This window comes from Myotis davidii, unplaced genomic scaffold, assembly GCF_000327345.1.
Source record: "Myotis davidii unplaced genomic scaffold, ASM32734v1 scaffold159, whole genome shotgun sequence".
NCBI lineage: Eukaryota > Metazoa > Chordata > Mammalia > Chiroptera > Vespertilionidae > Myotis > Myotis davidii.
In genome coordinates this window covers 2,343,014-2,368,666 of record NW_006291231.1, presented here as the reverse complement: position 1 = coordinate 2,368,666, position 25,653 = coordinate 2,343,014, and the positions used below count along the sequence as shown (strand labels likewise).

The window sequence follows — 25,653 nt, the reverse complement described above, 5'->3', positions numbered from 1 at the left end:
GCCCGGGCCCCACTCGCTTTGGACTTCAGATTTGGTCCAGTCCATTCATTCTCTACATGAGGGAGCTAAGGCACCAAGAGGCAGGACTTCTCGCCCAGCCCCAGCCCATTGGAGCAGTGCTGTCCTAGGACATGGGCATTTGCTCCCTGACTGAGCCACCTCGTGCACCCCCTGGAGCCCAGGCATCTCTGCTCACTGGCAGGCAGGGGGCAGTCAAGTGCCATTTTGATGCTGACTCATAATTCGGCATTTAGGGCAAGGCCACCAGTTCCTCTTTTCTTTTTGAACAGCTCGGTCTTAAAGCCACTCTGTGGGAGGGAGGATGTCCCACACAGGGGCAGCTGTGCACGGGTGTCAGAGCAGGAGTCGGGTGAGGAAGACATCCTTGTGGGGGACGGACCAGCACCCTCAGAGGTGGGAGATTGGTTACACCAACGAGAAAACGCATCAAGGGTAATAGGAGGTAGGCTTACTCTCAGAGACAAGTTGAAAATACTGAAAGGGGGGAAACTGAAATGAACATTGTGACGTTGGACTGAACGTGGAAGTGTTGATGTGAACTCGTGGTTGTCAATATAAGCAGATGGAGTACTTGTGTGAGCACATGTATTACCAGTCCCGTCCATGGTACGGACCTGGGAGCAGGGATGTCCTTATGCCCACAGGCATGTCTACACCAGACCTTAGCTTCTAAATGTGACTCCTAAAAGGAAGGAGGGCTCCTGGGAGAAATGGCTGATCCAGGGCTGGGACAGGGAAAGGACATGAAGAACCTAGAACAGCTTGTTCCAGAAAGTGAGGAAATGCTCAGAGAATGGGGACACAACCAAAGGACACAGAGGCCAACTTGAAGGGAATCCTACTAGCCTATCAGACACCAAGACTTTAAGCATCAAAATAAGTAATGTAATAAATGAATTATACCGATTGGATCAAGTAGGGAACTGTAAGGACATACCAATAGGTGAATAGGAAGTTTGATGGAGAACAGACACGGAGGTAATTTTGAAGGACCTCCCCACAAAAGACATGAGTTTACAAGGGGGAGTATTTTAGGATGAACGCTGGCAGACACCACCCTCATCGAGGTCAGTGTTAACATCTGATGGGGCCTGACTGGCACCCCAGGTTACTCCGAGTTTCCCTGTGGGGAGAGGGCTAAGGAACGGCCGCTGAAGGAGCCAGGCTGCCTCGATTGCCTGCCTCATTAGGCTTTTATTGGAGTTTTTATCTTTAGATACAATCAGTGGGTGAGTAACCTTGGGAGGACACACATGTTTACATTGTCTTCTAGGCCAGGGTATCCAGGGATTAAGCATAAGGATTCCAGTTAACACCTGGGAGTCTGCCTATGCACAGTCTTATTTGGAAAGGTCAAGGAATAATTAGGGGCACCGCCTTCAACACTCACCTAAGTTTCCCCTACGTTGGAATTCGGACAAACAGGGCAGGTGGCCTTCCACACACTTCCCTTTACTTGGATGTCCTCCTTAAAAACTTTTCAACAAAGTCTCGTGTGCTCCCCAACAAACATCCTCAGTAATGAGCAAATCACAATCATGTGCCCCCCGATGGGATGCACTGAGGGGACCACAGCACCGCTTCTGTGATTGTACTACCTAAGAGGCACAGCCTGAATCTAATCATGAGGAAACTCCATGTTGAAGGCCATTCTACCAAATAGTGGCCTATAATTTCAAGTGTCAAGGTCAGCCCTGACACTGGCTCAGTGGATAGAGCGTCGGCCAGGGAACTAGAAGATCCCAGGTTCAATTCTGGTCAAAGGCATATGCCCAGGTTGTGGGCTCGATCCCCAGTGGGGGACTTGCAGGAGGCAGCTGATCCATGATTCTCTCTCATCATGGAGGTTTCTATCTCTTTCTCCCTCTTCCTTCCTCTCTGAAATCAACAAAAATATATATTTTTTAAAAAGTGGCAAGGTCAAAAAAAAGTGGCAAGGTCATAAAAGGCAAGATGACAAAAGGAAACTAAGGAGCTATGACAACACAGCTCCTTTTGCTAGAAAGAACATTCCTGAGACAAGTGGCAAAAGTTGAATAGGGTCTGAGAATTTTATGTTGGTAACATATCAATAATTTCCTGATTTTGATGTCTGTATTGCAGTCATTTAGGAAAATGCTCTTGTTTATGGGAATTATACACTCAAGTATTTGGGGTGGTGGGCATCAGGTCAGCAGCATATTCTCTCACATAGTTAGAGGGAAAAATTATCTGTCTCTGAAATCAACAAAAATATGTATTTTTTAAAAAGTGGCAAGGTCAAAAAAAAAGTGGCAAGGTCATAAAAGGCAAGATGACAAAAGGAAACTAAGGAGGTATGACAACACTGCACTTGCATTTTTTCTTTAAGGCTGTGATTATGTCAAAATGAAAAATAAAGAACATTACAAAAGTAAAAACAAAGGGTCAGCAATTTAAGAGAGAGGGGCAAACAGAAAAGGGCATTATGAGAATCCCACAATTTCAGGCAATTCATATCACCAGAGCACTACTTTGGAGCCAATTTCAGCTCCATTGCTTACCTGCTGTGTGACTTTGGTAAAGTTACTTCCCTGTACCTGTTTCCTCATTAATAAAATGAGGATCACAATATTTCTTACCTTGGAGAGTTGTTACAAGTCTTACGTGGGTTTATATTTGTCAAATGCTTTGAAAAATCCCTGGAATGTAGTATCATGTAAGTATAAGCAAAACAAGTAATATGGCCTGTCGGGGAGTAAATGGAAAATAAAGCTAACTATGTTTCTTAATTTAAAAGACACTAATTTGCACTTACAGCCAAACACTGTTTCTTCTCTTTAACATTTTGGGGCTTATAGTTTACCAAGAAGAGTAATCAACTGGAGCTCAGGTGATCTGTGTAGGTGTCACAGGGAGAAGAGGGAAGGCAGGTTACCAACAGTGCTGGAATGGAAAGCAGCTCGTAAAAGTGTGGGTAGAGTTTAGCACCTTTGTCTGAATAGAAAACCTTGTCCATGGTGACCTCCTGGATACCAGCGTCAACACAACCCACACGTCCCTGCCAGTCATTTGTTCTGACCAACAGTGCCACCCACAGGTCAACACCGTAAAGACACTTTGATTATATCCCGATTCCTGGCCAGGTTTCTCCAGACCTTCAACCAGCAAATGGCTGAGTCGTTGTAGGATCCGTGTTTCTATTTTCAAACCTAATATACCTTGGGAAAATAAATGGCCTCTTCAATAACTTACACATAAAGAGAGGGAAATCCCATTTATTTACTAAAATCCTAAAATATATAGAAATAAACTTAAAGGTTGTTAAGACACTGCAGGAAATAAACTACAGAATTTTGCAAAGAAGTATACATATGTGAACGAACCATATAACTAGATAAAAATATCTAAGTACTATAAATTAGTTCTTTCCTAATGTATTTATAAATTTAAGGTGATTATGATAAAAATCCCGAAGAACTTTCCTTTTCAAAAACCTGAAAAATGCTCCTAAATTTCACTTAGGAAAATATGAAAAAAACACCCTAATAACCATGGTCAATACTGACGGAGCCCCTACCATATGCTAAGCACTGCTACTTTCAGAATTTTTCTCTGTACTCTTTACAACTGTATGGGACAAATCTTACCATTCCATTGCATGGCAATGCACCGCTTTACTGACCAGCATCCATATTTCTCTCCCGTATCGCTCAGATTTCCCAATCGAGGGAACTCTCCTCCCTCGAGTTCAGCATTAGGACTATGCATCCAGCTGTCCTGCTCTCCCCAAGCCAAAGGTCAACAAAATGACCCATGTAAGGCCAACTGCCTGCTGTTGCAAAATTTTAATTTTGAATTTAGAAACAAAAAGCCTAAAAATGGTTAATGTTCACTCATCCCAGGGCTTGTCTGTGTCCTGACAAGACAGCTGAGTGCTTCCCCCACCTCGCTGGACTCCTGAAGTAAGGAATCAGGGAGGGAAGGTGGTGAACCAGGAAGTACCAACAGAATGCCATTTGCACTTGCTGACTCGCTGTGGGAGAGGGGACACCTGACAGGTCTGTGATGGTAGAAAAAGGAATAAAACCACTGACAGTAACCCCCCAGGACTGGCAGATTTCTGACCACTGCCACACAATCAAAAGCCAGAACACAAAGGTGAACCGGTCCAGAGGCCAACCCCAGAGGATACAGCAGGAGAGAGAACGTGAGAGAATGGATGTGGAGGAGCAAAAGCAGTCTGAGCAGCATGCTTTCCAATTCTTGCTAAAGGCAGATCGGTGTCTGCAGCTTTTAACAGGGCAAACTGTTACAGCTAACAAAACGAAGTTCAAAGAGGTCAGGCTACTTTCTGAAGGTCACATAGGTAATACACGTAGTGCTTGAAAACAAACATAATAAAGGAAATTCAAAAGTCCACAACAAGCCCGGCCAGTGTGGCTCGGTGGTTAAGCATCGACCAATCCCCAGGAGGGGCTACGCAGGAGGCAGCTGTATATTGTAAAGCCCACAAGAATTAAACCAATCCAATATATGTGTCTGTATGTACACACACACACACACACACACACAGAATACACAACCCCCAAAACAATCCTGGTATCCATAAACAAGAGGCTTTAATGGGGAAAGGAAAACTCATTTGTCAAATTTGGAGTGGGGGGAATTATTAAAGATTTGAAGGGGAAATTAATTTAGATCAAAGTATAGCACATATCCAAATTCCAATGGATTAAAGACCAAAATATCCCTACCACAAAACATCTGTGCACCCTTCCAATGCAATCAAAACAAAACATGGTATATTTTAAATCCAGATCCTATATCCAATCTTCCCTTCAAAGTGGAGGAAAAGTCCTTTCTTTTAGGTTTTTCAAAAACGAACTCCAGAACAACCATTCTCAGGAAGTTTCTGCAGCATATGCTACAGCAGAAGAATGAAATGAGGAAGAGGGGGGGGAGAACCAAGATGGCGGCATAGGTTAACGCCAGAGATTGCTGCCTCGAACAACCAATTCAAATTACACCTAAAAGACGGAACGGACATCATCCAGAACCACAGGAGGGCTGGCTGAGTGGAAATTCTACAACTAGGAGGAAAGAGAATATCATACCCAGACTCAGAGGAGGCGCAGTGTGGAAGTGAAATACTCAGGTGCGGAGTGCGCGAGGAGCGGGCTGGCGGCCGAGGGCGCAGTTGTTGTTTACAATCGGGAGGGAGCTTCAGACTCTGAGCTCCAGAGCCGGGCGAGTCCCTAGGGACCCAGACTCAAACGGGAGAAACGGGACTGTCTGGCTTCGGTCGGAACACAAAGGCAGCTTTCTCTCCAAGGTTTGCAGCGATTGCTGGGACTCAGTGAGGCAAAGCACCTAGGGACGGAACTGAGAGTAGCCATAACTGCTCTCTGCCCGCCCTGTTTGATCCCGTGCGACCCGCCCCGCCCAAGCCATTTGCCAGATAGCCTCAGGCAAACGCTAGATTAGCACCACCCTAGAGATCCAGCACAGAAGCTCTCCCACTGCAGACACAGCTGACTCTCATAGCCAGTTAGCCTGGAGGTCAAATCACCCCAGGTATTCCCGACATCAATCAAGGCTTAACTACAACAAGACTTCGCACAAATACCACTAGGGGGTGCACCAAGAAAAGATAAAAAAAATGCGGAGACAAAGAAACAGGACGGAAATGTCAGAAATGGAAGATATAGAGCTCAAAACCACACTTTTAAGGTCTCTCAAGAACTGTCTAGAAGCTGCCGATAAACTTAGTAAGGCCTTCGAAAAGACTGGTGAGACCGCCCATAAATGTAGTGAGATCCTCAAGAAATCTAATGAGACCCTTGATGTTGTGATAAAAAACCAACTAGAAATTAAGCATACACTGACTGAAATAAAGAATATTATACAGACACCCAACAGCAGACCAGAGGAGCACAAGAATCAAGTCAAAGATTCGAGATGCGAAGAAGAAAAAAACACCCAACTAGAAAAGCAAAATGAAAAAAGAATCCGAAAATACGAAGATAGTGTAAGGAGCCTCTGGGACAGCTTCAAGCGTACCAACATCAGAATTATAGGGGTGCCAGAAGATGACAGAGAGCAAGATATTGAAAACATATTTGAAGAAATAATGACAGAAAACTTCCCCCACCTGGTGAAAGAAATACACTTACAAGTCCAGGAAGCGCAGAGAACCCCAAACAAAAGGAATCCAAAGAGGACCACACCAAGACACATCATAATTAAAATGCCAAGAGCAAAAGACAAAGAGAGAATCTTAAAAGCAGCAAGAGAAAGAAACTCGGTTACCTACAAGGGAATACCCATACGACTGTCAGCTGATTTCTCAACAGAAACTTTGCAGGCCAGAAGGGAATGGCAAGAAATATTCAAAGTGATGAATACCAAGAACCTACAACCAAGATTACTTTATCCAGCAAAGCTATCATTCAGAAGTGAAGGTCAGATAAAGAGCTTCACAGATAAGGAAAAGCTAAAGGAGTTCATCACCACCAAACCAATATTATATGAAATGCTGAAAGGTATCCTTTAAGAAGAGGAAGAAGAAGAAAAAGGTAAAGATACAAATTATGAACAACAAACATGCATCTATCAACAAGTGAATCTAAGAATCAAGTGAATAAATAATCTGGTGATCATAATAGAATCAGGGACATAGAAAGGGAATGGACTGACTATTCTTGGGGGGAAAGGGGTGTGGGAGATGCGGAAAGAGACTGGCCAAAAATCGTGCACCTATGGATGAGGACAGTGGGTGGGGAGTGAAGGCGGAGGGTGGGGCGGGAACTGGGAGGAGGGGAGTTATGGGGGGAAAAAAGAGGAACAAATGTAATAATCTGAACAATAAAGATTTAATTAAAAAAAAAAAGAAATGAGGAAGAAAACACAGGACCCAGGAATCACAGGACTCTAACATGGAAAGGCAGCAAAAGAAGTCCATGATGGTACTTGATGTAGTAGCCCTGGTGAGCAGCCAGTCCAATGGAAGTAAACAAGACAAAGGGCACTTGATTCCAGGAAAAGTAAAATAAAAATTGAAACTGATTATGAGCAATTGGAAAATACTAATCGGCATGCTACAGAGATAATTCAGGCATTTGGAAATAATTAGTAATAGAGATTCTATTTATATGAAACTAAAGGCCCGATGCACAAAATCTGTGCAAGAGTAGGCGTACCTTCCCCCGGCTGCTGGCACCAGCTTCCCTCCAGCCACCAGCACCTGCGACCCGGGCTTCCCTTGCAGCCCAGGCTTCGTCCGAAGGTTGTCTGGAAGGACATCCAGTCTAATTATTATTTTAGATATCCAGAATAGGTAAATCCAGACAGAAAGCAGACTAGTGGTGGCTAGGTACCAAGGGGTAAAGGAGAATGGGGAATGGCTGCTTACTGGGTATGGGGTTTCCTTTTGGGGTGATAAAAATATCCTACAACTAGGAAGTGGTGATGGTTGTACAACTTGAGAATGTACTAAATGCCACAAAACTACGCACTTTAAAACGGTGAATCTTATGCTGTATTTTACGATGTTAAAAAGATACAAAGTAAGCAATAAGGGCAATTATTAACTCCGGGGAAAATAAAAGATTAGACAAGAAAGTAGGTGTGATTTTAAGGCATGACTGGGCTTGGTTTGTCTTTGCATATTCACAATAATTAAATGACTATAGATTTAACCAAAAGCTGTGATATTCACAAATTTGAGGTAAGAGAAGGTTTATGTTTGGGGATGTGGTAATAAGCCACAAGTCAACAGACAATATCTACATTGACAAACTGAAAAATAGCAGTATGAGCTTATTATTTAGAAATATGAGGTCAACTGCCGAAACCGGTTTGGCTCAGTGGATAGAGCGTCGGCCTGCGGACTGAAAGGTCCCAGGTTCGATTCCGGTCAAGGGCATGTACCTTGGTTACGGGCACATCCCCAGTGGGGAGTGTGCAGGAGGCAGCTGATCGATGTTTCTCTCTCATCGATGTTTCTAACTCTCTATCCCTCTCCCTTGCTCTCTGTAAAAAATCAATAAAATATATTTTTAAAAAATTAGAAATATGAGGTCAACAACAGCAGAGAAGGTGAGGGTGGCTTTAAGTGGGAACTGTGGGCGGACACAGGAGGGAACAGGAGCTGCCAGTGTTTGTTAGAAGCATTCTCGCCCCATTTGAATGTTTAGCTGCATACACGCAAATACTGCTTCTTTAAAAATACACTGTAAAAAGTAAGCAGAGAGAAATATTTGAAACCTAACTTTTTAACTTAAGTTGGAAAAACAATCAACAGATTTCATTAAATGAAAAGTCCCAAAATTGGATACATCAAAATGTATCAAGTTTCTGGGACTGAAAACAATGGCCTGTCACCTTCCCTCTTCACACATCCTCTCGGAAACCTTTAAGACTAAGAAATGGTGATGAGGAAGCCGTGCTGAGTATGGAGAGGGTAGAAAAGGCAGAAATGGTATCAGTACAAATGTCTACAGCAACCAGGCAGGTAAAATAAGTCAGGGGAACAAGATAAACAAGGGACCAAGCCAGGTGTAAGACAATGAGGTATCAGGGGCCACAGGAAGGGACATGTACATGCATGTCCTCGTCTGGCAATACTGAAATAGAAACCAGCTTCCTGGTGGCAACTTTGTTTGAATGAAGCCAACAGGAAAACGTTTGAAAGCGGCCAGGTTAGAACCAAAGAGCAAGGACACTGACCCCTCTCGGTCCCTTCAGTATTCCCAGGGACAGAGCATGCCACTGAGAATGTCCTGCGGTGGCAGACACCCCTCTTTGCTTTGAGAACTGCCTCATCACCATTGTGTGAAGTCTTTCTTCATCAGGAGTGCTTCCCTCCCCAAAGGGAAGCCAAATGACCAAGTCTTCTACCCGCTTCCTATAGAACCAGAGTCAGGTTCCTAGGATCAGCCGACTGGATGCTCTCTCCAGGGACTGGAGACAGACAGCAAACCTGAAGCAGGAGCTGGTATGCTGATCACAAGCTCCTCCTGTCCAGTGTGGACAGGGAACTGGCAGTAGGGCCACAGCACCAGATGCGGCCCGGGAGGGGCAGGAGAGCCAGCCAGGGCTCTAAGTGACTAGTAATCAGCAGGGCAGGATTCCTAGCAAAGCAAGCGCTCAAGACACATGGCCAGGAATAACACATACAAAAGCACAGTTTAACTCTTGTGGCTGAAGATACTAAAGAGCAATTTTCATTCGTTAGGGCAAGGAACAAAGAGAACCAATTTAAAAGTAAAGTTTTTAAATAAACATTATGACAAATGTCCTTGTTGTTGGTAGAAATATGTAGAAAAATTATAGATTAGTTTCCAAGAAGTTTTCAGAATCAGTTTAACTTGACTTCTACACCTCAGATTAGAGCTGCCAGCCCCCCCGCTCCACCCCCCACAACCAAGCATTGGATATTCATTATTCCACATTGGACACAACTTCATGGCTTCGTAGATACACAGGAGGATGAAAAGCCTCCTTAAATACCTAATTAAAGAGAAACTATAATGTAAACATTTTTAATTAAAACAAACACTGATACTACTTTAGGTTTGGGATGGTTGTTTAGAAATATTATGCTGGGGGGGGAGGAAAAGAATATAGAAAATATTTTCATTAAATCTCAATTTCACAAAACAAAAATCATCTAGTATTATATGGTTTCTAAAAATGTTTTAATAGTGCTTTACTTTCTTCAGACAGCCTTAGTTAGTAAATACGACAGAGCTAGGATACTTAACACTGACACAAGAAACCACAGCAAAGATCTTTAAAGTAAATGCCCACATTGCACAATTTTCTTAAGCAACCACTTGTATTAAAAAGTATAAATGTATCAATACAGAATAATCTAGTCTATTTTAAACTTTAAAAATGGAAGGAAATTCGGCTTTTGGGAGGATCACCTTATGAGATATTAAAAAAGAACCCCTTGTTCAATAATGGGGGTAGACAAGTGTGCAGGTGTGAGCGGGGTGGGGGAGGGGGGGTCTGGAAACGCAGGATTCCAAGTACCTGATTCATTTGCTTTTCTGTGTGATTTTAATTTTTTTTTAAATATATTTTATTGATCTTTTCACAGAGAGGAAGGGAGAGAGACAGAGAGTCAGAAACATCGATGAGAGAGATACATCGATCAGCTGCCTCCCGCACATCTCCCACTGGGGATGTGCCCGCAACCAAGGCACATGCCCTCCACCGGAATCGAACCTGGGACCCTTCAGTCCGCAGGCCGACGCTCCATCCACCGAGCCAAACCGGTCTCGGCGTGTGATTTTAATTTTTATTCAATTATACGTTGTCCTGATTTGAAGAGTGAAATATCTCTACAGGACTAGCTATGAAAAATAGCACTCTATCCTGTTGCCACCCCCCACCCTCCACATGCCTTCCCTGAAGCAATGATTCTTTTGGAATTTACCTATTTTTATAAGCCCAAGTTGCTATCTCTTTCCTTTCTAATTTTAGGTATTACTGATTTTCCACTACTGAACATGAAGAACTGTTTGCCTCTCTAACCTCCTCACCCCTAACTTCTTCCCACCAACATGTTCTCAAATGGCCTATCATCAGCATTTGGCTTGATTCATATTCAAGGCTGACAGCAACATACCTCAGTGAGCAGTGGTCACACAGTAACTTTCCTTTCCGGATAAATTTACAACTGCTTATTTTTTTCCATTTGCTTGCTTCTCTGTCATAACCCCAAACTCTGTGCCAGCTGTGAAAATGCATCAGGTCATCTACAAATGTCGTCCTCAAAGGCATCTGCCCAGTCCAATCTGGCAGGAGTGCTATGGAGCACAGACCACGGGAAGACAGAACTGCAGGAGCCATTCGAGCTCCACGGGGGCTTGGACTGAACCCCGAGGGCTCCTGGGCGGCTTCCCCCGAGAAGGAAGCGATTCTCGGCAAAGAGCAAGTGCACATTGCTGAGTTCACTCGACGCATGCTGCCACACACGCGGTCATTCCCCGAGAGCAACCACAGAAGGGCACCCGTAGAAGCCTACCAGCTAATGAGGATGGCCTGAGGCTGCAGAAGAAATCCACATACGCTCTCACGGCAGGTGCCCGCTCCAAGGCAGGAGTGATAGCTAGTGATAGGTTTGTCCTCCCCACAAACCTCTCCTGTGGTGACACAAGCCACCGCGAGAAGAGAAGTCGCAATGATGATGAACACCTCAGTCATTCCACAGACGCTGTGCTATGGTCCCCATACATAAAGACACGCCCTCTTTCCATCGCAGGCCAGAAGAGGGCGATGGGAATCAAGACCCATCAGAATATTCTTTACCTGCTCAGATGTTCCTGCAGCTACCGAGAAGATTTATATTTTATACGTTCTGTTTTTCCAAATTCCTACACTGGCATGTACTTTTTTTTCTAAATTATAATCATAAACTTTAAAAAATTAGTAACTACTAGTAACATAAAAATCCATTTTCCTGTCTAATACTAAATATGGCTATGCCATGACAATTTTTTTTTTAAATGAGTCTCTTGATTTAGTCAGGACCTCGGAGGCATAAAGGATTAGCCACTGTCATACTCAAAAAGATGCATTTATTCAGGGAAAATCTTAATTTCTTTGTCTTCTTCAGAAGACAGACCTGCAAGAAAACTTAGAAGACTTGAAGTAATGTCAACTTGAAGCACCTTTACTGAAACTTGATTCCTTGGGCCAGCGGAAGGTCCTTACTGTAGTTGATGGTACTAAGGAGGGGGAAAAAATGAACAAAATTAAATGAAGGAGAGCATGTACATAATATCGAATATTTTTATGCCTTTAAAAAATGTAGCAGATCTATATGTTAACAACGTGAAATGTCCAAATTGCAGGATGGTGAAGGAAATATCACAACAATCCAGTATGAATCCAGTTTTATAAAAGAAAAAAAAAAAGGAGGAACACAAAAGTCTGGAAAAACACAGCATACATGTTATTCATAGTTTTCAGAGCACAAGAATATGGGGACTATAACAATCTTTTTCCTCTCTCTCAATAACGTGTACTGAATTCAATAATGTATTGAATTAACAGGAAAAACACAGATATTCATTCCCATTGTGATAAAAAGTAAGAACTATAATAATTTAGAAAATAAAAGCGTCCCTGTTAGTCAGTTATCTGGTAATTATCTCATTTCTCCTAAGAGGAAAGGAGTCTCATTAAATGGGCTCCCAAAAGGCCACAGTACAGTGTTTTCTGCTTTAGATCTCAAATGCACAAGAAAAGGAAAAAGAATGTAAGTGACTTCAAAGAACGGGAATCAGGCAAAGACTTGGCAAGCCGTAGCCAAAAGCACTTCAGAAATTCCCGACAGACACAAAGCACTAAGGCCATGAGGAGCCGAGGCTGAGAAACCCACCTCAGGTTACAGAACTAGTGGGAAGCAGTCAATGGGATGAGGATGGGTTCCCCACCCCATGTTCTTTCTGCAACAGAACACCACAGAGGCCTGGCCCTACATACTGTTGTATTGCACTTGGGTAAAGCTATTTCTAACCATGGGGGCGGGGGGCGCGGGGGAGGCAAGAACAGTGTACATTTAAAAGAAACAACTCCTAGTCAAAATCTCCCAGAAGCCAGCTCCCTCACCAGCTACCCATGTGTTGGGGGATGAGCTAGTCCAACTTCCAAGGGTCATGCTTGCTATTCAGAGAACTGGGATCCCCCCGCTTGCTAGCCAGGCCCCTAAGCCCCTGCACACCTTCTCTCCTTTTGATTCTATAGGTAGCAAGGGTGGTAACTGCGCCCAAAGAGAAAACTAGAAAAGGACAGCTTCTTCCACTTTCTCCTGCTGGTGGACACCTCCCCCAGTGTCCTGTTCCTATGCTGTCTCTGGGTAGAAACTACCAACGAGATGGTTTCATAGTTGGCTGTTGGGCACTAGCTAAAGCTGGACAAGAAAGTAGAAAAATAATAGTACAAAATGGAGGGGAGAGCGTGGAACATTAGAAAAATAAAATTAAATGGAAATGCATAAAGCCAGAGCAGAAAGGAGAAGAGCGTAAATGCACGTTGCAATAGCTTTAAGCCCAAACCCGTCTTCCCAAAGCCTTTCTTACCAAGTAGATCTTCTCATGTACTGTTTCCAGGCGTCACTGCCGGACTCCCTGCCACCGCCGGTGTGCTTTTCTCCCCCTGGAGGAACACAAAGGCAGCTCAATCTCATCTCCTGGGCTGTTTCTTTCTGTGTGGGCTCCTACCCACTGAGGGAAGACACCAAAAGGAGACCAGAGCTACCTGACCAGTTCCTGGACATTTAGCCCAATTTCCTTTGCACACAAATGGATAAAAGACAGAGACCAAAATAAACATGAAAATCGGAGGGGAAAAAATAAAATTAAGAGGAAACAGAAATGTATCAGGAAGAAGGAAACCTTTTTAAAAAACTTTACCAGTAGACCAAGGTGTTATGAATAGAACTTCTGACAGTGGAAATGTTTTTATTTCTCATTTATGGTGATCTATGTGTAATTTTTTTATAATATACATAAACTGCTTTTATAATAAAATATTTTAAATGTTAAATTAATATCCTCAGATTATAAGAAGATAATGAATCCATGGAAATAAGAAAAGGATACTACTTAAAAGTGTGTCATCAAAGCACAAGAAATGTCTTGGTGTTGTCTTTAATAACAGCAGATGAGAAAAAACTTAATAGAAGGATTAGGAGAAAAATTTGAGGAAATTTCCCATATAAAAAACAAAAAGACTAAAGGAGGGAAACGATAAAATCAATCAATTTTATCAAGAGGTAACATTTAAATAATAGGAGTTCCAGAAATTAAAATAGAGAAAAATCAAAGGAAAAATTTTCAAAGAAACACTGCCAATGCAAAATCAGAACGGAAAACTGTAAGTCCCACCATCCAAGGACACACTGGCCCACTAACTGGCCCACAGATACTTGTACAACGATCTCCACTGAGGCATATTACTATGAAACTTCAGACATATTTTTAAAAACGGGAGAAAGATCAGAAATCAAAGTGGACTGGGCTTTCCAAACACAATACTAGCAACCAGAAGACAAACAGCTCCAAAACTCTGAGGAAAAATTAATTCAAAACTGAACTACGCAGAAAAAGCATAGCAGGTCTGCTTGCACCTGGGCCCATAGCTGCTGCACAGTCCCCTACACGGATAATAAAAGTTCCCTGAATGACTGAGGTGCCTCATTGGGCCTGTACTGTTTCTGTACAAACAATGTGGTTTATGTGCAACACCTGCCTTCCTCTGAGAGCCTGGAATTTGGGGGATGTGCCAAGCAGAAGGCGCCTCCGTGACCAGGCCCCAGCAGAAGGCTTGGGTGCGGAGTCTGTCATGAGCTTTCCTGGCAGACTACCTGTGTTGTCACAATCCCCTGCTGGGAGTTACAAGTAAGCTCATCTCTCGTGACTCCACTGGAGAATACTCTAGTACCACCTTTCCTCTGGACCGCACCCCACACAACAGTGTCACATCGCTTATGGGGAAGAGAAGAATTAAGAAGGTTAATTGAGCAAAGCAGAGGGTCTAAAGCTGCGACAGAGTGCTGTGAAAGCACACTACTTAGAAAAATTGTACATTCAGAGTCAATTTATTGTTTTCTTTTAGTGAGGATCTCAAAATGGTTGCCTCTGGGAAAGAAGGAGGGAGAAGAAGTGTGGGCAGAACTTCTTTTTCCATTCTAAAACTTTAAATTTTTTTAACATTAATGTGAGGGCTGAAATGAAGAAGAGTCCATTGGAGAGAGGAGGCATGGGCTGGATGCAGGGATTAAAGGATTACAGAAGGACAGACAGATGCATTCAGGCCACTAAATAGTGGAGGGCAAGGGTGACGGGATGAAATGAAAGCAGGAAACTTTTGTCAAAGTCTTCCCACTGAAAAGTAATTATAGTTTTGTCTAAAATATAGGAAAGAATGCCCCAAATTATTTAAACTTTCACAAGGATTAATGAATGCTTGTTTTGCTTCTCTATATAATTAAAGGCAATCTGTTTTTACTATACTTTGGAACATTTTTAAATAAGTAAAACAATAAATGACTGTTGGAAAGATTTTTTAAATTATTACTATGATTAAGTTTAAGCACTGAGAACTCAAAGCATATAAAGAGAAAATAGGTGAGGGGTGGTGGTGGTGGTGATGGCCTGGAGGTGGAAAAAAATAAATAAATAAGAAATTGGAAACAAGACTCCGTGAAAAGAAACAACTTAGTATTTCATCTAAGATGAAAGATAACATTTAACATTTACTATGTCCATTTTGCCAATACAAACCAGAATTTTTTGTCTGAAATTTTGTCTTTAAAGCAGGGGTCTTAATTTTGGGGGGGTCTTAACTATCTCCCCGGAAAACAGATGCCACGTCAAGGGTCCACACACCTCAGGCTGAGGGCCCTGCCTTAGTGTGACGCCACGGCTGAGAATAGAAGGCAGGGCCCTGGACAGTCACTTGGAATATGGAATGTGAGCTTTCTCAGGCATGTTAGACAGGTAAGATGAGTATTTCAGTTTCTTGGTCAAACTTTTCTAAAAGCTACTACTCTTTTCTTTTATTGCCTGCTATGAACTGAATTGTATCCCCTCCCCCATGAACATGTTGAAGCCCCAGCCTCCAAGCACTCAGATTGTAGCTGAGCTCAGTAAACAAATGAATAAAAGACTTAAGTAGGTAATTAAGGTTAAATGAAGTCATAAAGTTAGGGCCCGAAGTCAATAGGACTGGTGTCCGTATAAGAGGAAGAGACACCAGAGGTGTGTGTACAGAAAAAAGGCCATGTGAGGACACAGGAGGAAGGTGGCCTCAAGCCAGGGAGAGAGGCCTCAGGAGAAACCAAACCTGCCAACACCTTGATCTTGGACTCCAGCCTCCAGGACGGTGAGCAAATTCATTTCTGCTGTTGAAGCCACCTGGTCTGTGGTATTTTGCTATGGCAGCCCTAGCAGGCCAAGACACTGCCCAACACGGAAAAGCAGACACGTGCTGCACGTACCAAAGGCGCCTCCAATCTCAGCCCCGCTCGTCGGAATATTGACGTTCACGATGCCACAGTCTGATCCTTTCGGTCTGTGTGTATAAAGGGAGGCATGATGAGAGCAACATATAGGAAAGTAAAAAATAAAAAACAATCCAAACAAATTCTAAGACTTTCAGTGCCAAAGAATGGATTTTCAACTATGATGGTTTCATGTGTTTTTTTTTAAAGTCCATCACCACACAAATCAGACTTACAGAGGTTTTAAAAATAAACAAGGTTATACCCAAGCCAGCGGAAGATTCTGCCCAAATCCTTGGTAAAGATGCTACTTGAAAGTCCCTGTTTTACTTCATTATTCCAGGCAAAGACTTCATCTTCGTTCTGAAAGGACAGGTGTTCAAAGCTTTTAGATGACACGGGGTTTGGGTCAAAGTTACTGTGAGACTCATTTCATGAGGTGCACCAGGATAATGTTAGTGCAAAAAAGGAAACCACAGAGTCACACGTCTATTTCTCTTACAGTGCCTTTGTAGGGTTTTCTCCCCAACTGTACTTTAGGGAACAAAAATCTTTCCTCCAGGCTCCCAGTACATTCTTCCATTCAAGCTATTATATGTAATATCTAATAGTTATTGAATTCTTACTAAGTGCAACACACTGACCACCACTTAGCATGCATTTAGTTAGTTATTCCTCACCCTCTGACACAGGTTTTCTATTATCCCCAATTTACAGATGAGGCAAAGGAGCCCCAAGAGGTTAAATTATTTGCTCGAGAGCTCATAGTCACACAAGCACACACTACAAAACATGAAATTTTACCCTCTAATCACCATATGTGAAACATAAGACAATTTTAAGGAAGATGTTAGGAAATTCAATCATGTGATTGCAATAAGGTGTGATTCTCCTTACTCCTCCACAGTCAATCATGGCACATTCAGACCTTGATTCAATCTCTAAATAGGATCTGGCAGGGCTGGGGCCTGTTTCACGCTGGGGAAGGAGACCCTGTAGTTCTCTTCATCTGCTATAACCGCCATAGCCTGTCCTCAGATACAGACCGCAACTGAAGATCTTAACGTTCCCCTCACTCTTCTCATTTCGTCAGCTGGTATGTGGCTCTACTCTATCCCACTCTCTAGTCCTTCTGCACAGAAGCCAGATTTTTGGCCCACTCGGCTCACAATCAGGTGATACAGGAGATGAGGGCCAATCTCCATAAATTGCAACAGTCTTGGTTTCCCTGGCAGCTTGCTTGACATGCTCTATAGTTTAAGTGTTCACCCATCATATTTTACCCATAACTTCCAAATTTATACCAATCCGAAGGACTTTCTAAAACCTCCCTAACAGCAAATCGAGTGAAATTTAATACAGCTTCATTTTCTCCTGGCCTTCTAATGTTTGTTTCAACATTAGACTAAAGAGGAGAGAGCCAGAACCCATTTTTTTTACCTTGAATTTAAAGACATAAAGAATCGGCGCAAAAGTCTCTGTGTGTGCAATGGATGCATTGTGGGCAAGACCTGTCACAATTGTCGGTTCCACATAATTTCCAGGGCGATCCATAACCTTCAGCAGAGAAAGGAAATAAAAACAATGAAAGCATTTTGTTTTCTAGTACTTGTGGTCAGGTATCTTTGCTGATACTTAATGAGAAAAAAGCCAACACCATTTTAGGTGAATTGTTTCTGCACAGTAACTTCTCATCATGAATGAAAATTTTCTCTGCCTCCTATTGGCTCTAACTTGGTCAACGATAAAAAGGAAAAAAGAGAAATCTAGGATAGAGAGCTGTGCCATGTGTCACAGCCAAGTAGCATTGAAAAAAAGTTACAACTGATGATTTTAAAAATCACATAACTTGCCCTAACCGGTTTGGCTCAGTGGATAGAGCGTTGGCCTGCAGACTCAATTCAAAGGCAACCACAGCCCTGAGATTCTTGTGTGTCCTTCCAGAAATTCCCATGCGGTTTACGATGTCATGGTTTAAAGCATGTATCCCCCTTACAAAAAGGAGGAGAGAAGGAAGAGGGCAGTCGGGGACCTGTCACCCAGGGAGAGGTGGAAATCTCACTGCCCAGCTCCGGGCTGTCCTCACCTTGCCACCGTAGACCACGGTGCCTCCTTCTTTCTTGGCTGCCTCCACTGCTCCAAGAAACATGTTCACTGCCTGTTTGGTGTGGAGTGGCCCATAGAGAACGTTAGCTGGAGAGAAAAAGGAATGTCCTTCATTGTCCTTTAAATGGCGGCATTTTATTCTTTTAACAGCTTTCCCAAGGAACCAATCCCTTCCTATGTCCTCTCGGTTTAGAACAGTATCTGCAACCTTTTTCTGTCAAGAGCTAGACAGTAAATATGTAATGCTTCAGATGACAGATGTGGTCTCCGTCACAACCACTCAATTGGCCACTGCAGTTGAAAGCAGCCACAGAAGATAGGTAAACGAGTAGGGTGGCCATGTCCTGACACATTTTCTTTACAGAAACAAGTGGCAGGCCAAAATGTGTGTATCAACCCCTGGTTTAGATCAACCAGTGTGCGCCTGTTCATTTATTGCAGGGTGACCACTCTCTAGGTCCTAGAGAGTGGTTCTCAACCTTCCTAATGCCGCGACCCTTTAATACAGTTCCTCATGTTGTGGTGACCCCCAACCATAAAATTATTTTCGTTGCTGCTTCGTAACTGTAATTTTGCTACTGTTATGAATCGTAATGTAAGTATCTGATAGGCTGTATGTGTTTTCCAATGGTCGTGACCCACAGGTTGAGAACCGCTGCCTAGGACCTTCACAGGCTCAGCAATTGGTGTGCAATTTACAGGGGAGAGCCTATGCCACCCATGGGCGGCTGCCAGAAAGCAGAGCGTTACAGGTGAGCCAGGAAAGAGGAGGAAGGAAGGCAGGTAGGCTCAGGAGGAGGTGGCCTTGAAGCAGGAAGCTAGCTGCGGGAAGATCTGGGTGAAGAGCTTTCCCAGCAGAGAGAACAGCAGGACAGCCTGGGACCCCAGCACTGAGAGGAGGCTGGAACACTGGAGCTCAGGAAGCCCAGGGGCAGAGGTCAGGAGGTAGGACCCGGGGACAGAGGTCAGGAGGTAGGACCCGGGGACAGAGGTCAGGAGGTAGGACCCGGGGACAGAGGTCAGGATGTAGGACCCGGGGACAGAGGTCAGGAGGTAGGAGCCCGGGGACAGAGGTCAGGAGGTAGGAGCCCGGGGACAGCGGTCAGGAGGTAGGAGCCCAGGGCACAGGTCAGGAGGTAGGAGCCCGGGGGCAGAGGTCAGGAGGTAGGAGCCCGGGAACAGACGTCAGGAGGTAGGAGGGCAGGGGTAGAGGTCAGGAGGTAAAGGGGGAGGCAGCGTAGGTCAGATCACACAGATGGTGAATCTGCTAAAGAAAGAGCAGGAAAAAAATCTAGATTTTAGTCAAAGAGCAAAGAAAAGTCACTGGAATATTTAAAATAAGAGTGAATCATCTAAGTACATTTAAGAAAATCACTCTGGTCACTGTGGAAGGCAGAGGTAAAAGCAGGAAGTGTGTCTGCTGACTCCTGCAGCCTTCCATGAGAGAGGACGGTGGTGGCTTAGACGAGGGGAACAGGAGTGAAGAGAGAAGAGCTCATCACACCCATCCCAGCTGCACACTACGCCCCGGGGAACCCCCGAGCCCACACCAAGCACTCTAGATCCGGACCTAGGAGCAGACGTGTCACCCTCAACCCCTATCACCTGCTCTGTATGCCCTCAGTCCTCTCAGGAAAGGGAGTTCAGAAACACTTGTCAACCAGGTACTCACAGTCCCATGGGTTCCCGACCCGGACCTGTGCATAGGCCTTTTTAAGTCTATTTACAACTTCATCATGGATGCTCTCATGCAAAAACTAAGTGGAAAAAGAAATACGCAAGGGAATCGTCAAATAAATGTACAAATTTGTTAACAATGTACAGTTTTTCTCAATAGTGCTAATTTATAGTTCATAATAAATTTTGAAAAATTGTGATCTCTAAAACATATGCAAGTACAAGTATGTTTATTTTTGTAATTGTATAATTTCTAATTTTAATTGTTTACTACATGAAGATAATACTTTCCTCTAGGTGGCTGTTAGAACAAAACCATGAGACAAGTCTTGACCATATCTCTAGGGATCCATTTGACTAAGCTTTACAATCAATTATGCCTGTTTCTATTCTAGAGGACTGGATAACTTAAGCAGCAGAAAACCTAAGTATACCTATCCCCCCACTATGCCTGCATGAGTCATGGAAAACACACACCACAGTGATCTGTCACCTGACCTCTGCTGCCGTGTAACCAGGTGCTCTCAGCCTCAGGCCAAGATCTCCAGAGTGAGGCCTTACTCAGGTGAGGACATGCCTTGGACTCACTCTGGGTGGGACCATGAGCTCCATGCTATGCTCCCAGTGGTGGAGGTGAACTCGTCTAGCCATCCATTCTCTGAGTTGGTCTCCATATGGCAAACACATTGACATTATGAGTAGTACTTTAGTCTGTAGTACTGCGATAGATTTTTCTACATATCACTTAAATGTTCTATGGAAATCGATTTGGGCAATGACTAATAATAGCTTCTAACTTTTTAACACTAAATATAAAGCATGCCCTGGCTGGTGTGATTCAGTGGTTGAGCACTGACCTATGAACCAGGAGTTCACGCGTCAATTCTGGTCAGGGCACATGCCTGCGTTGCGGGCTTGATCCCAGTAGAAGGCATGCAGGAGGCAGCCAATCAGTGATTCTCTCTCATCATTGATGTTTCTCTCTCCCTCTCCTTTCCTCTCTGAAATCAATAAAAATGTGTGTGTGTGTGTGTGTGTGTGTATATATAGGGCATGGATATATATATTTGCTCTAAGAAAAACAAGGAAAAGAAAAAATTGGCTGAATAGAGAAATGCTCCTTTTATGGCATTTCATAGTTTGTCATATTATTAAGATTACTAGAAGCCCGGTTGCCTCTGTTTACAACTGTTTTAAGCAATATGAAGACAGAGATGGAATCTTCTTTTATATCATTAATTCTCTCACTCCATAACCTGATACAAGATAGCACTATTTAGGGGATATATGTGGACAGATATTTATGGCACACCCCTCGGGGGATGTCCGCCTGCCAACTTAGGCCCGATCTCCCGGGGATCGGGCCTAAGCCGGCAGGCGGACATCCTTCTTGCAGTCCAGGACCCCTCTTACTGCCCGTCTGCAGCAAAGGTGAAAGAGGCTCCCACCACCACCACTGCACTCACCAGCCATGAGCCCTGTGGGAGCACACTGACCACGAGGGAGCATTGCCTGCATTGAGCATCTTCCCCCTAGTGGTCAGTGTGCATCATAGCAACCAGTCATTCCACTGTTCAGTCCATTTGCATATTAGGGTTTTATTGTATAGGCTAACCATTTTTAAAGAACTCATTTTCTTCTGCCCTAACTGGTTTGGCTAAGTGGATAAAGTGTTGGCCTGCGGACTCAAGGATCCCAGGTTCGATTCCGGTCAAGGGCATGTACCTTGGTTGTGGGCACATCCCCAGTGGGGGGTGTGCAGGAGGCAGCTGATCGATGTTTCTCTCTCAGCGATGTTTCTAACTCTCTATTCCCTCTCCCTTCTTCTCTGTAAAAAATCAATAAAATATATTTTAAAAAAAGAACTCATTTTCTTCTCAGCATTAATGGAATAAATGTTTAAGTTTAATAAACTGTAAATGCTTTATGAATATTGTGTCGTAGATCTTTTTTGAGAATTTCAACTGAGTAATGTAAAAACAAGAAAAGGTGTTCTTTTGTTGTAAAATACAGGAAAAATGAATAAATAATGTTTTGGGAAAAGTAAAGACTTAATTTTCATATATCTTTTATTTTTGTTAATTTAGACTATATCAACCTTATGAAGAATCTGCTCAGACTCACTGTGGGTGAGAGTAAAAACCCAAAATCAATTCCTCTGTAATTCAACTGTAAACTGTTTTTTTAATTACAGGAGGAAAACTTAGCACTAATGACTTAAAAATGACAAATGTAGCCAAATTTTGAACCTAACCAAACTTGTCTAGTTGTACACAGTTTTTTCATTACCAAGAGAGTCATGAAAATCAAGGATATATCTGACACAAAACTTGAAACCCAGCCCAAATCTGAGTGTGGAGATTAACATTAACCCTATTCATGCTGAAGCTAAACATCATCTCCTTATATGCACACTAGAGGCCCAGTGCATGAATTTGTGCATGGCTGGGGTCCGGCAGGCCTCCCCCGATTGTTGGCCAACCTGCCTGGCCCCTGATCGAGGGTAGGGGGTGTGGGGGGACGGTTGGGGGCAGGGCCAGCCAGGAGGAGGGGCTGCAGGTGGTTGGCCGGCTGGCCCCGCCCCCTGGTCGAACTCCTGGTCAAACTCCCAGTTGAGGGGGCAATTTGCATATTAGCCTTTTATTATATAGAATATTAATGTCTTATTTATGTATGTATTTATTTATTTATAGAAAGCACATAGTCATTTACTTTTCAATAAACCATGTCATATCAAGTCAAATCTAAGACTTGACTTATAAGACAAAAATTAAAATCTCTAAAATGCTTTTATAAGTAAAAGCCAAGGCTGTCTATCTTTTTGCTAACAATTTTAGAACTTGTCAAATATTAAAGCTTGCTTTAGTCTCTAAGTGGCTTTGGACTTTGTACATATTGTGCTGGGTGAAGGACTGAAAACAGTTTCACCTCCCAGTCTAAGTCCAACCAGTTAGAGAGAAACTGCTTTTATCCTAGGCTGGAGGGTAAGACAGTCCCTGGCTGAGAAGAGAACAGGGCCACATTATTCGCCACCTAGCATGATGGGTAGGAAGTACTTCTACGACACCTCCCTACCTGTACAATGTGAAGAGCAGGACAACCTCACATGCCTATACACACACACTCACCAGGCGCCTCGCAGTGGTGCACCTCTGGCCGGCTGTCCCCACGGCGGCAAAGAGAGCTGATGGAACCACTAAGCTGAGGTCCGCATCCTCAAAAGCTTAGAGAAGCACAAACACACACCCATCAGTGTTGTGAAGTAGGCAGACAAGGTACTTGCTAAAAAGATTACATGAGAATTGAGAGATGGCCCCAAGGCCTTTATCCCAGGACAGATGTGCATGGAGGCTCTCGCTCTTCTGACTTCTTCACCTTTCGTGCCTCCCAGTTCCTGATACTAAGCCTGCTCTGCAGCCTCCTTGAGGTCTCTTCTCTAAGACCACCATCCTTTTTGTCAGCTTTCCTTCTCTCCAGTCTCAACCCCGAGGCCCACCTTGATGCCATCTTCCCTGGGCCCGTGGAGAGCGGGGGAAGCTTTGGACCATCACCCTGCAGACTGGCTCGCTAGCATCTACCCCACCCTGCACAGTCCAGGCCCTGAAATACTCGTGTTGCTCCTACAGAAGTGTGTCCAAATTTCTGAAACCCCTCACGCTCTTCACTCCTTCTCTGGATTACCTCACCCCACTTAGTGACCACACGCAGGGGACCCTTCCCAGCGTCCTCTGCTCCTCTGAAGGACCGATGCCGTCATTCCAATTCCTCTGCTTCTGCGCATTCCTTCCTCACCCTCAGGAGAAAAACTAGCCCAGTCTTTACAAAGTTAACCCTTCCCTTTATATGACTCGTAATTCCTTCCTTCTTACCCCTTAGAGAAACTTACAGACATGATTCCCTCTACATCTTCCATTGTCCCTTTTCCAAACTAACAGCATTCCCAGACTAGCATGATGGGTAAGAAGGGGGTTTGTGCAACCAAGCAGACCACGGGTTCTTGTCCGTTTCCACCACTTTTTAGTTGTGTTATTTTACCTTTTTAAGCCTCAATTTCCTCAGCCATAAAATGGGATAATGTCTGGGGTACTAATGGGTGATAGCAAGGAGGTGAGGAAAGAGCAGTTTTGTGGGGTCTGGCTGCCAGGATATCAATGCTGGTTCCACCACCTCCTGGCCCGTCACTTGGGCACATACCATGCTCACTTTAAGCCTCAGAGTGTAACCTTCCAATGAGATAAATAATGGTATCTGCCTCCTGGGGTTATTCTGGGGATTAAATGAACAACGCATAGGAAACCAGCTGAGCACCCAGTGTCCACTGAGTGCTAACTACATTTTTAAATGAACTCACTTTTTAAAACTACATTAGAAGTTCATCTTGAATAAACCCTTTGCCATCTACTTTTAAAATTTCTGGCATACACCACAAATGTGCAACCATTTAAACACGATGGTGATGGCAATGTACAAATTAGCAAGTGTGCTTTTTATCACAAAACCCACGCTTCTATTGTCTCAACCTACTGATGGTCATTATATTATCCAGTTACACTAGTAGATTATTTCCTTTTGTGCCAAGTAATTGAGAAACAGACTTACGCAATGACCAAGTCTACAGGTGAGTGATTAAAATGCCTTAAGGGAGCGGAGCGTTCCTTCTGTTATAAAAGCACCAAATATTCCACAAAAGACAAACTAATGTTTTTGAAATCTTAATGAAAGTCACATAAGAGTTACTTTTTCTAGAGACACACGTGGCCAGTTTTCAGAAGATGGGAGGAGGAAAAACAAGGAACAATGCCACATTAGGAAGTCTTGCACACACGTTCTAAGCCCAGGTTACATTTTCCAAACACGAACACCCTTCCTTCCTCATTATCTCTGCCTTCAAACCATGTGTCCTGTCTCATAAGTAAAGTTCCTGAAGATGTGAGTCAGGCCTTAGGCACGTACAAAAACAGACCAGACGAGTTCCTACAAGAGCTATATACTCAGGACAGCTATTGAAGATATTCTTAATGGAAAACAAACAAAAACAGGGAGCAGCCTTACCGATAATGGCGTTATTTCCTCCAAGCTCTAACAAGCTTCTCCCTAAAAACATATAAACACACATTAATGCCTATTTTAGTATTGCATGCACACTGACAGATGGCCTCAAATCATAATCTATCCCAGTTATGTTTTAATTTATTTTCTGACTTAAAACATAGCATGAACATTGAATCAATGAAATATTTCCTGATTTTAATCATTATACTGTGGTTATATGACACAACGTACTTGTTTCTCAGGAAATACACTGAAATACTTAGTGGTAAAGGAACACAGGTTTTCAACTCTTTTCAAATGGTTCAAAATAACATGCAACCACAATATACGTGTGTGCATATGTGCGAGTGTGCATTTGTGTGTGTGTGCTACTGGAGAAAGAGAAAATGATAACACAAATGGGGCAAAAATGTAAGCAATTGGTGAATCTGGTTAAGGCTATATAGGAATTACTGTGTGTCTTAGAACTTTTCTCTAAGTTTAACGTTATATCCAAAAAAAAAAAACCCCAAGTTAGTGTTAATGGTGTAGCCACTATAGAAAACTACATGGCAATGTCCCAAGAAATTAAAGACAGAATTACCATATGAATGATCTAGCAATTTAACTGCTGGGTACAGGGCCAAAAGAAGTAAAAGCAGGGACTCTAACAGACATCTGTACTCCATGTTCACAGCAGCATTATTCACAACAGCTAAAGGGTGGAAGCAACCCAAGTGTCCACTAAAGGATGACTGGCTAAAAAATCCTATCTAATGATATGCAAATTAACCATCACTCCATCACAAAGATGGCGGTTCCCATAGCCACACTACGGT

General features: G+C 43.3%; 1 protein-coding gene across 1 annotated transcript in view; it reads right to left on the bottom strand.

Moving 5' to 3' along the window:
- Positions 1–10,273: 10,273 nt before the first annotated feature.
- ALDH7A1 (aldehyde dehydrogenase 7 family member A1) overlaps positions 10,274–25,653 on the bottom strand; it is a 36,102-nt gene continuing 20,722 nt past the window's right edge. Inside the window, exons 10-18 of the mRNA XM_006764379.2 lie at positions 24,836–24,877; positions 22,912–23,006; positions 19,779–19,863; positions 18,087–18,193; positions 17,441–17,557; positions 16,266–16,363; positions 15,998–16,071; positions 13,077–13,152; positions 10,274–11,720 (exon numbers count right to left, since the gene is read on the bottom strand). Coding sequence (XP_006764442.2) covers positions 11,666–11,720; positions 13,077–13,152; positions 15,998–16,071; positions 16,266–16,363; positions 17,441–17,557; positions 18,087–18,193; positions 19,779–19,863; positions 22,912–23,006; positions 24,836–24,877 — 749 coding nt within the window. The 3' untranslated portion in view covers positions 10,274–11,665. The remainder of the gene's footprint in view (positions 11,721–13,076; positions 13,153–15,997; positions 16,072–16,265; positions 16,364–17,440; positions 17,558–18,086; positions 18,194–19,778; positions 19,864–22,911; positions 23,007–24,835; positions 24,878–25,653) is intronic.